Source organism: Monomorium pharaonis, chromosome 8, assembly GCF_013373865.1.
Source record: "Monomorium pharaonis isolate MP-MQ-018 chromosome 8, ASM1337386v2, whole genome shotgun sequence".
NCBI lineage: Eukaryota > Metazoa > Arthropoda > Insecta > Hymenoptera > Formicidae > Monomorium > Monomorium pharaonis.
In genome coordinates this window covers 1926152-1938772 of record NC_050474.1, presented here as the reverse complement: position 1 = coordinate 1938772, position 12621 = coordinate 1926152, and the positions used below count along the sequence as shown (strand labels likewise).

Below are 12621 nucleotides of genomic sequence, written 5' to 3'. Positions count from 1 at the left end.
TGGTGAATGGAGCAACTTTATCGATTGATATCGATGATTCAGTTTTAATTGATTTGAAAAATAACATTAAATAACGAATCATTTTAATGATAGTAATCAATTAATAATTGATTAAGGAATAAATGATAAAAGATATGAAATAGAATTACAAGAATGTAGTGTCTTCTGTTTCTCTTTTTCGTTCATCGATATCCGATTACGGAATGATTTTCTCAGAATTTGAGTTAATCTTATTGATCGTATTAAACATGTATAATTCGTTATCATGCTCGAAAGCATGACTCATTGTAAAAACGATGTGTAAGAGATTCCTTAATTGTCCTATCTAACTTATTTCGATCAATGTGGTGCAATATAATGTAAGAAAGGCTTATGAAGCGATAATATACGATATGTTCTATTTCAATATTTATCGTTGATACGTCTGACGTATGTTTGCGTTTGGATATTAGAGCATTTGAATATCCGGACTGTGGCTCAACTATCATATTTAAAATCTCGCGTGCGTAAATGAATAAATAACGCAGCGCATTTCAGGAATTTTTTATCCTTCGTGATATAACGTCAACGTCACGCCAATTACCTCCCGGATTGGACAGACAGGGACGAACGTGTAGAGAATGTAGAAGAAATAATCAGTTTGGAATCCAATAATTAACGTCGGCGAAAACGTATTTTAATGGTATGTATATATATTAAAATAGAATTCAGAATTAGAATAAATTTTGAAATTGATTAGAGATTTTCTATTCCAATAATAAATAATTCAAATGTATGAAACGCATATCATGAGAATGAGAAATTCTGAAAAGAAAAAAAAATCAGCTGTTCCGCGTTTGCGCTCATGCAAATAAACGAAACATTCCCGCGTCTCACGCACACGGGAGAAAGTGCTTAAAAAAAAAAAAAAAACGAATAATTTGCCGGAAAATGCTGATTTTCCTTCCTTATGTGCTTTTATCATTTGCGCAACGGGAATCACGCAGCTAATGCTAATTAATTCTACACGGAATACCATGTATTGTTATTAAATTTAATTACTAACGGCCGACTCGTAGCTTCCATTCTACATGCCTTGCTTTAAAGACTAATTTGAAGACTTTAAAACAGTTAAAACTATTGAGAGAGAAAGAGTGTGAGATTGTAATCCTTGTTTCGGAAACAATAAACTAATGTGTACGCTAAAGCATACACTTATACTACATACACGTATACTATAATCTTATCTGCAGTCGCAGACCGACACATAAAAGTCTTAACACTACGGAAATGTACGAGAAACGAGAGACTTCTCTCTCTCGATTCGGCGTTCGTCTTCAGGATCACTAGGAGGAGGACTCGCTCGACATCTCAGAAACGTCCTCTTTCATCCGGTCGTTTCTTCGCCCCCTTCTTTCTATCGGGCCGCGCGCGTCGTGAGAAAAGTCCGTCCTCCCTCGATCGACGTCGGGTCGCCGCGCTCGCCACCCCTCTTTCCCTCCTTCCCTCCCCCCCCCCTCTCCTTGTCCCTCCACCCCGTTGCAAAAGTGCAACAGGACGATCGAGAGAAGTCGTCTCGTATCGGGAGAGAAGAGAAGAGAACGGCCCCGTAATGGCAATGCGGGCGACTGGTCGCCCGCTCGGCTACCAGTTTTTACGACGATCGCGCGGTGCCCTCGTACACGGGCACGGCACGCACGTCTGTATGTGCGTGTACGCATGCTCTTACATATCGACGCGCGCCTACACGCGAGGCATTACGCATGCACGTCGCCCGCCGTCGCCGTTGCGCGGGGATGCATCGCGCGCGCCGCAAGTCGCGCTCTCTCGCGTCTGCTCACACGCATGCACGCACGCACGCACGCACGCACGCACGCACGCACGTATGCACGCACGCATATGGGTGCGCTTGGGAGAGACGCTTGGCGGTAGACGCGGTGCAGCGAATGCATTCGCGGAGAGAGCGCGGTTGCATTGGCGGCACGGCCAACCAATCGGGTTATCGAGCGACGAATTCACCCCTCCCGACTGCCGAGCCGAGCTTCTTCGAGGCGGGCAGTTTGCTTAAAGGATCTCCGCGTTGACTTTTTTTCCTCATCTTGTTCCCTCTCCTTTTCTTCTTCTACTTCTCTCGTCCTTCGGTTTCCCTTCATGCTCGTCCGTCAGTCCGTTCGCTCTTGCTTCTCCGCCGTCGTCTCCTTTTCCCGCGACCCGTCGCGTCTGGCTCAGAAGGCGCAGCTGCTCTCGCGGCCGGAGATCGAGCGGATCGGAAGGTACCGAAGGGAATGTTAACAGTGGCGAAGAAGCTAAAGAGTATTCCGAAGATTTTTTTCACAAGTTTCTTCATTTCTATTATTTCGGGAATATAAGTTTTATGTATAATCTCGCGAAACGACGCGTCCTTTCTTGCAGTCCGTAATTGTGAAAAAGCATCAAGTTATGAATTATACGTCGTATCGCAGCTAAAACAAATTGCCCGTACACGTCTTATCGCGTTCCGTGTATCACAGTAGCCGAATCGAATGCATCTCGCGTGACGTTCGCAAACGGCCGATCGCAAGCCAGTGCACGGAGGTGTATCACAAAGTATATCGCGCATTTGACTTACAAATCATCCCCCGATTACTAGCGACGCGCTCACTCGCCCTTGACAGCGCGTCGGCGCACTAGGGGCATTTATCGCGTTTATCGCTGCATTCGCGCGCTCCTCGTGCAATCATCCTCTCGGTACCTCGCGGACCGATCGATTCCATCGAAAGCGCGCGGGGCATCGCGGTGCCGACTGATTAATATGCCGCGCAATCGCGAGCCGCGTACCGCCCGGCTAAAGGAAAAGCGCACGCGGAACGAGCACACAGGGCACCGGCGGCGAGAGATTAATTAGCCACCGTACGAAAAAGGGAGAAGCCGAGGGCCCGAGATGATTGCCGGCGATTGGCCGACAGGAATTTAATAAAGTCCCCACCCAGAACGCGCGCGGCGCGTATCTCCGAGCGCGCTATCGACGGTTCCCACGTGCACTCGCATTATTCACGGCGAATGCATAATAAGTACATCGCGAATACGCGGCCCGCCGCCGTCTGCCTGCCCGCAGATACGATTTGATCTCGCGCGCTCACGCATGTACAGGCCGTGCGGCGTAAGTAAAACTCCCGGCGTGGCGCGGCGTGGCGTGGCGCCCGGAGTGCTCACGCGGCGCGTCTCGACCGAAACAGAATATCTGCGGTATTACCATAGTTAATCACCAGGACTCTCGTTACTCATTAAACGGTCATTTCGCGATGCATCGTACGCAAACACGCGCACGCAGCGCTGCCAATTAGAGTTGCGTAGGCCGAGCGATAGCGATTTTCCACGGCTTGCTACACTGTCGAAGGGAAAAGCGTGAAAATTCCAAAGTTCTTGATTAGCATTCGCTAATTGATAATTAGCTTTTCTTCTAGTCTGGGATATTGCGTTTCTCGGGAATATAGAAAGGTGTTTTAGAAAATACGCAAGTTTTGAGAAAATAATTTTGTAAAAAATAACGCTCAACGAAAGAAAATTAAAAAATAACGTCATAAAAGATCTCGAAAAGGAAAGAGTTTTACTGTACAGTACATCCATGTTATACAGTTCAGTCGAAACAACTAAGGAGTAATGTCCCGGGGGTAAAACATAATGTTAAACGTATAATGGCGCATCACGTACGAATATATTAATTAACTATTAACTATCTGTGATGGATTATTTTGGTCATCTGGCTGTTAATAAGTTCTCCAATTTCTCAGCAGGAAGTTTCATTACGATTCCATCAAGATTGAAATTCCAAATATCTACTGAATTATCATAGCTAATTACTTGGCGGTAATGATTGCAATTCTCATTACTCGTTAATAGTTGTTTTGATCTGCACTGGTGTACGCTGCCGGATACACACTTACCAATTAGACTAACGAATGTTAAATGTTCTTGACTTACCAGAAACGCGGTGCGTTTCCTGTTTCTCGTTCGGGAAGATTAATATGTATCGAGTAGTTTTTGTTGCAATTCTACGATACCGATTTGCAATGTCGAAAAGGGAAGCGAAGCTATCTAACGATCGAAAGTCAACAGACACAGTCTCCAACACAAATCACTTCTCGATACTCCTAGGAATCACCCGCAACGAGGGGGTAACTTTGCCGCGCCATCCAACACAGCCCATTAGAAGAAAAAAAAAAAAAGAGAAAAACGTATCGTAACGGTAGAGTAACATAGCGGGTTGCCGCGTAGCCCTTTTCGTCGCAAACTCGCTAAGCGTCGTTAAAGCGCAGCCGTGTGCAGACGGGGGTCGGAAAAAGTTTAAAATGTTTGAGGAAGGGGTGGTCGCGATCGCCCCTCCTCACCGCGCGTGCACTCCATGAAAGGTGCCATCGGCAGGGGTTGTGTTCCTGCGGATTCTTTGGAAACGCGCGTGCTACGTCCGTGCCACGCATGTACGCGCATCCGTGTGATGTATGCCTGTATGTGTATGCGCGCGCTCGTGTTGTTGCTCTCACGCACTCACGCACGCGCTCGAGGGCCTCCGGGGGCTCGTGTCTCCTGCACAGGCAAAGATTCGAGCGCGCAGCAAACGCAGATGCAACGGCAGCCGGTGGCTGAAGGGGTGGGGATGAACGGATGGATAGATGCTGACGACGTGTGTCTGCCATTGTGATTTTAAAATCGCTACCCCGACCACCGTCCGCCCCTATCCCTCGTTAAAGCTCCACCTATAACTCGGAGTTTCGAGGTTTTCACCCCTTCGAGTGGTCGCGTCAATGACGCTGGATCTGCTTCGAGCGAGTCTCGCTCGCGTAGATTTTTTTATCTATTAGTAAATCTAACTGTTGAATTCATTTTCTTATTGCATTTGATGTTTTCTCTGGTATACGAGCGTTAGACATTCAAGGCATTATTTATTTAAATTTAATTTTAACACAGCGGTTTTTAACTAAAATAATTTAAAGAAAATAATTTTCCACTCTTTTTGGAAACAAAATATGGCTCTCTTAAGCAATTAAGTATTTGCGTAAATCTGTTTTAATTATTAAATGTTTAATGAAACTGCTTTGTTAAAATTATTAGTATTTACGTGTACAGAAATACACGTTTTTAAAAACTTTATTTTTGTGTGCCTATTTGAACAGTATCGGCACAGTGCAGGGGATATTTGACACGCACAGCATCGCTTTCGATCCACTACATTTAAGTTGCTATATTCAGCTGTGCTCACAGAGCTCTGTGGAAAGTCGAACAAGCAAGAGATTCTGCTTTTCTACGGAACAATATAATTTTGAAATTGATCGATAATTATCTTCTAGCAATAATAATATCTATAATAATATCTATTCTCTTTTTTTATCTCTTAAGTTGCATACTTCCATTTTTATGTACCAGATAGCATAGAAAATAAAAGTACAGGATTGCGCAGTTCCACCCCTTCGATTGTAAACTTCATTCAAAATGGCGGCCCGTCTCGCGAGTTACATGCAGATTGGCTGGGTGTCGGTGGAAAGGAGTTATGCCGTAGGGTGGTCTCCGACATCCCTCGTTCGCGGGGCGGTTTCGCGCTTGCGCTTACAACCCTTGCCGCATTTCTTTAGCCCCTTCTACCTCTCGACGGCTTCTTTATTATTCACGTTTTTTATTGGATAAGGCGAGGCCAGCTAGGTCGTATAACGTAATGGCGGTCAACTGAAAAGAATAAATATGAATCGTGAAATCTTGTCTTTCGATAAATTTTTATGAAATTTGACTCATAATTATTTTATTCAGAATTATACTTTAGTATTTATTTACTAATCGAGAATACTAATATTGAGGGCCGGTTGTCCCAACTTTTTTGGTAATCTTATCTGTCAGATAAATATGTGTTAATCTTTATTTATTTAGAAAAAAAATGAAGATAGGTATGTGCTTACCTGATAGGTAAGTTTATCAGGAAGTTGAAACAACCGGCCCTAAATCATAAATAAATTGAAGAAAGATAATTATTTATTTAAAAAAAAGTTTTTATTAAAAAAAATGTTAAATTTAAATTAGTCATCAAATCTTTCGATACATTAAACATAGGCGCGAATTCTGAGATACTTCAAGCTTATACGAGTGTTAAGATACCCAGAGCATGGGGCGGTAGAGGGGCGCTTTATCGATCGTCGTTCCGACAAGGACAACCAGCAAGAAACAGGGAAACTCTCAACGAAAGTTGCTCCTTTGTCTTTTTTCTTCATGAGCAACGAATTTTCACCAAGTCTGGGAAAACAAGAAATTAAAAGAATCGCTTTTGAAATAAAGGGAAAATAGAAAAATAAAAGCGCTTTAAAGAATATCAAGAAATATTAAAATCTTTTTGTACCGTGCATTATTCGCTACGATAATTATCGATAATTTATAAGTTTATAGAAGTTGTAGTTACGTACATCTATAATGGTACTAAATGACATTGGTTTCTAATTAAAGTTAAAATTACAAGTCGGACTTTACTCCGACTTGTAATTTTATCTCAAGATGCGTCAGCAGGATTAATTTGAAAAATTTTACTTATACTAATGCATAGTTCATTGATAGTGTATAATGTACACGTTTTGTATTTTTCCAGAAGTTATATTTTCCATTCTTACGAAGAGCGAAGATGTATTGAAAAGTAATACTCAAGTTATTGATATGTGTAGATAACAATTATATATTTTACGACATGTTTTACTAGTTTTGAATCAGCGGGATAAATATTTCATACTATCATAGATAAGAATAAAAAAATTATGGAAAAAATTAAATAGTTTATATATACACAGATATAAAATAAAAATTTATAAAATATTTTATTATTCGTATTGAATATACAAGTGTTTGGACGCATACATAGCATATTAGCGGTAGGTAAGAACCGTGAAGACGATCATCGGCGATGAAAATAGAGAAAAATGTCATTTTAATGATTGATTTATTATGGCGTTGTGATAATAGTAATGATTAAAATGTGAATGACTGATAAAAGTCGTTCACATTTGCTTTGTATAAATATTACTTTAAGCGCTTCTTTTTTCTTACGTTGTATACTTATCTATCAAAGCAAACTTACATTATCATAGCACACTAAATAAATTATCGGTAGTTATTCAAATTTTATATTTATTATCTTTTCTCATTAATTTATATTTGGCAGTTACAGATAACATTTGAAATAACAAGGTAAATATTTTTATATTATTCGTGTGTGTATATGATTCTGCGATAGAAATAAAATAGAATAAATATTTTATTAAATCCATATCTTTGAAGTTATACATGATACGAAAGTGATATAGATTAAAATACGTGACTAGCACTTAAACGAGATTATCAGTGTAGTTAATACAGTCTTTTACATTAGAATTTAATACTTTAATTACTATAATTCTTATTTTATTTTATGTTGTTTTTTTTTTGTGTAAAACACACATAATATTTAATTTTGATAAAAGAATTATAATTATATATTTACATATTTGCCATGTGATTTTCTTTCTATCTACCTAAAAAAGAACGAAATCGAAGGGAAAAACAGAAATAAGGTAATCGTGCAATTACTTTCGGCGTTTGTCGCTACAAATCGGCCGGTCGATTTTAATCCGTACGTTCGAGCTGAAAATCGGAGAGCCACGAACGGTCGGCGATTTATTTATTGGAGAAAGGGCTTCGGTGCCGGCTTTCGCTCGTTCTCCCGTTCTCTCGACGCTTCTTCTGTCCTAAGCAGGATTCAATTTGGCCACTGCCGACGGTTCTACCTTCAAAGAGGAATCACCATTGCCTTGGTGTATGGCTGAACGGTCCTCGACGTGCGCGGGACCGGTCGGCGGCCTCTAGCATTAATCTTATATCGAACGCTTTATCCGCGTTCGCTTCCTCGTCCCGCTTCTGCGTCCCCCTGGCTACCGCCCTCTCCGTCGACCTTCTCAACCCTTGGACGAGCAGGAATTTTCAATTCTTTCGAGTACCGCGGGAGGAAGGCAGTTTGCTCGGGGCGTGTTGTTCTTCCGTGCTACTGGCCAGTACCCGGAAGCTGGAATCAGCAGAGGTAGCTCTCTATCGTTTTTATAAAAAAAAAAAAGGAAATACATGATTAGATAAAAACAATTTAAGACATTTAAATACATAATTCTCTTTAGAAGAATTTTGAATATTTTTCTCAAATTTATATAATTGATGTAGTGTAAAATTTAGAGTTTAATATGTGTGAATTGTATATTTAAACGCTGCTTTTCCATCTAAATAACTGTTCCCTATAATGCGGCGTCCTCGATAGCCTTGTTCTTGTGACGTGCGATTAATCGCATGTGGGAATGGTAGGACGTGGAAAACGAGCGGCTTCGTCCGCGCCGCAGTCGGGAACGGAAACGCTAGCAGGACATTGGCTAGGACGAATAAGTAATGTAGAGGTCCATTATGCCGAAACGGTGAAGGGTCTCCGCTCGGGGTCAGCCAATCCCCCGGAGGGCCGTTAAAGTGAAATACTCCCGAATGCAAGGTGGCTGCCCGTCTCGCCTTCGATGGTCCTGCCATGGAGCTCACCTCATCCCTCTTCTCTGGCAACCCCACCAGACACCACCCTCCTACCCTCTCGAAACCTAACCCTGAGGAGTTCGCCTGTAGGTAAATCGTTGTTATCTGGACAGTGATAAACCCGTGAATGGAGTTCGCGCCGGGTTGAACGAATGGACGAGGGAGAATGCAAAGGACGAAGAAGGGGAAGGCTCTCTGCAAGGCTTACGAGGGGTGGAAGGAGCGAATGGATGGCTCTGTTTATGCGGACTGATTTCTGTTCGGACATAGCCGCGACCCTCATTGGGCGAGAAAGAAAAGAAGAGAAGTGCCAGGGACGCGAGCGAGATGAAGTAGATGAGCAAGCCGTTGTAGAGTTTTCAGTTGGATGAGGGATTAGTCGTGTCTCTTTTTCATTTCCAAATTATTCTTTGTCGATTTATTGAAATTATTCAGATGCAGTTTTTTTTCTTCAATTAGAGGAATAATTGATTAAAAATTATTCAATAAGATGACAGTTTGATCTTTTATATCTTCTTGTTGAGTAATAACTTATACAATTTTTGCAAACTCGTATAACTGAATTTTCCACAAACTCGCGTGCAATTTTACGTCGTCAATTTTACGTAGTTCTTTAGGGTGTACAAATTTCGATTGTTTCCGTGGGGTTGAATGAAATTAGGGGGCCATGCAAACACCGCGAGATTAAAGGAAGACTCGGTATACGTTTGAACTGGTAGCCTCGAGCAAACTATTCTTGTGGAAATGACATCGAGGCGACTTTTAATATCTTTCTGAAAGGTCCAACGCGAACGACTAATAAGGACTTGATATTATTTTGTCATAGAACATTAATTGAACTTAACTATGAAATATAATCATTATAATTATTATATTGACAGTTTTAAAATAATAATGCCTCTATATTAATAATACTATAAAGATTTTAATTACTATAAAGTTTTTTATATTAATAATAAATATAACAAGTATAACATTGTAACATCGCAACATTACTGTTTTGAGCGAAATACTTTGGAATTTAGAATTTTTGGAAAATTGAATATTTTGCATGAGGCTCGTTGGAAAAGCGGAACCGAACAATACTCGTTCTAGCAGGGTAGATGGAGGTCAGCGGCCATTCTCTGATGATATTGATTAGCCGACGCCCTTAGTTAGCGCCGGCTACACTTTCTTCAGCCCCACCGCTTCTCTCGCCTCTCTTTTTCCTCTCGATAGGAAAAACGTCCTTTCTTTCTTTCGCGAAACCACGGGCTCCAGTTACCACCCTCATTCTATCTTCGCCGCACTCTTGCATCCTGCTGAACCGTCACTCCCTATTCTCCTACCATTTTCTAGTTACTGTACTTCTATCTTTCTGAAACAACGCGTTCCTCCGATTATCGTTAGGAAGTAGATAGAACGAAGGAAGGTTAGTATTCTGTTAGGGCAGAGAGGGTGCGAGAAAAGGCAGAAGAGTAGGGGAGATGGGGAAAAGCGAGCTAAGTATTTCGGGCTAAATCATTCGTCAAGCAAATAATACTGAGTCTGAGTCACGTCGCACGCATGCGGGGGCGATACAGTATTCGCGTGTTTCATAAATCCGAGATCTCCGCCAACTACGGGGTGCTCGAAAAGACACGACATGGATATACGGAACTTCGCACGCGACATAACACATTCGTAAGACATAATAATAAATTCATTTCTGGATGACCGTCGATAGTTTAAGTTTGAATAGGTAAGCTAATAAATTTTGGGGGGAGATTCTAACGATACTTAATTGATTATTTACATATTGACATTAAAATAAATGTAAACGCTAAATATAAACGTTATATGAAAAGAATGATTTTAGCTAATTACAGATCTAATGCTTTATTGGATCATCAAAACAATGTTGGAAGACATTTGAGTATGATGATTAATGTTACAAAAAGTTTCAATATTTTATTAATTTAATTAGTTTAATCGTCTCTATTATTTGGTCCAAAAAATCATGTTTAGATATTTATCTAATTAAATTTTTAGATACTGTAGCAAAAACCGTTTTTTCATACATTACAATTGTTGTAAAATGAAATGTATTCATCGACAACCTAACAAATTTGTTATTTATTAATACAAAATTTTGTTAAAATTTTCGTTCTGATGGCACATGTTATATCTATAAACATTTCGGTGCACCCTATACATTACCCTTACAAATTTGGGAAGAAGAGGAAGAGCTCGGTATGCCCTCGTGTAATTAGACACTGCAGTCTGGAACAACATCCAGACCCGGGCATTGTTCCCAGAAATTAAAGGAAATGGGGGAAAACCGGGAAAACTGGAAGGAATAGGGGATTCGGAGGGTTGCTAATTACGTCGAGTCCTATCCGGGGGGAGAGAAGCCATTTTCTGCACACGCATAGTCGTGCCAGTGTGCGTTATATTAATACACGCACGAGGTATAGAATTTATCTCGAGAGCCTCTTTTGCAATTTGATCTTCCATTGCTGATACTGCTGCCTATTCCAAGGGAGAGCATGTGCATACTTTTCTTGCATGTACGAAAAACAGCGTGTGTATAGCACGTTCGGTTGATTTTGGTTTCAAGAAGAATTGCGAAAAATAATTAAATATACTTAATTTTACATACATCTATTTGTAGCATATTTTTATACAGGACAATAATAATTATTTTAATTATTTTGTATCTCTTTTACTGGCTATCGCAGTATTTTTATATATATCTAATTTTTAATTGATTTTTTACTTGTACAGGTAAAATCTGGATAGGCGACAATGACGTCTCGTGGCGAACGGACCAGTCTTTCAAGAGGACATCACCCTTAAATCCCTGTGCCACGACGACTACCACGACGACGACAAGCGGTGGGCCACTGACACATCCTCACCTGTCGCCACCCGTAACCACCCCCGATCACAGAAGCCCCAGTAGCGTGCACGCGAAGCTTGGCATCTCACCCGGTGAGTAAAAGCTCTACGAATTTCTATGTAATATGGAAAAATATCTTCTGCGAGGATAAATTATACTAGAACGAAAATATTTTATTAAGAGGATTGTACGGCGTCAGAATATTATCTGCCCTTATTCTATTTTAATTAGACAATGTCGTGTGACTTTAAATGTCGAAGAAATGTTAAATTTGTAGAATCTCTATATTATTCATCCGTGAGAAATCTAGTTTATCCTGTCAGTCGCGGTACTCCGACAATCCATGGGTTTAAAGTAGGCCTAAAGCGTAGCTCTTTAAATAATGCAATAAGCTTGATGTCATTTTGCCGGACAATGGAAGGAAGTTCCTTTTATGGGAAGGTCCAGCAAAATTGCCTTTTGCAGGTGCTTCACGACAACTGCTGCACCAATCACAGAATCGAAGATTCGCCATGTTCTGTGCTCCATTTCCTTCATCGTTAACGATACCAAAACGATTTACAACTTATTTTACATACCACATTGAAATGAAGTTACGAGTAATCTGGAGCTACATATAACTCCATAGAATTATGCACAGATATAACAGCTTTGCAATATAAAATGTTATTTAAATTTGTTCAACTTGAATATTGCATTAAATATTTATGCGATTTGCTTGAAATAGCATTTGCAGTATCACTATATTATTTTTTATTAATTATTTACATTTTATTCGCATTTGGAGGATAATAGTAACAAATCATTTTTTTCGGGGTTTAGAAAAAAATAAAAGATAATATTGTAGTAACAAGAGAAAACGCGTTATATATTTCAAAGAATTTTTTTAAGTAAACTCACTAGTTGCTAAGATTTGCGTTTTCAACCTTCTTTTAAAATATCTAATATTTGAATAGTTAATGTACCATAAAAATTTTTTGTACATGTACAAAGATTTTTCATGGATCTAAAGGAAATTCAAGAGATAAAAATGGAATGTGGGTAAAAAATACATTTTTACCGTTTTCGAAGCAAATATGAGCATTTAATATTACAACTATCGTTTTCTTCGTATTGTTAATGGATTTAGAATATCTTATAAAGGTGATTTCGCAAGCCTATACGAATACAAAGGCCGAGAACTAGTGAAAGCACGGTGGTTCTTTTCATTTGCCTAAATAAACATAGCTCGGACAACG

The 12621-nt window shown here is 40.2% G+C and overlaps 1 protein-coding gene across 3 annotated transcripts in view; it reads left to right on the top strand.

The window, feature by feature from the left end:
- The window catches only part of LOC105834934 (POU domain, class 2, transcription factor 2), a 121576-nt gene that overhangs the window by 49316 nt on the left and 59639 nt on the right, over window positions 1-12621 (top strand). For all 3 annotated transcript variants that reach the window (XR_001138938.3, XM_012677792.3, XM_012677793.3), the window contains exon 3: window positions 11269-11475. Coding sequence is in view for 2 of the 3 variants with exons in the window: in XM_012677792.3 (XP_012533246.1) it covers window positions 11269-11475 (207 nt within the window). In the remaining variant the exon portion in view is untranslated. The remainder of the gene's footprint in view (window positions 1-11268; window positions 11476-12621) is intronic.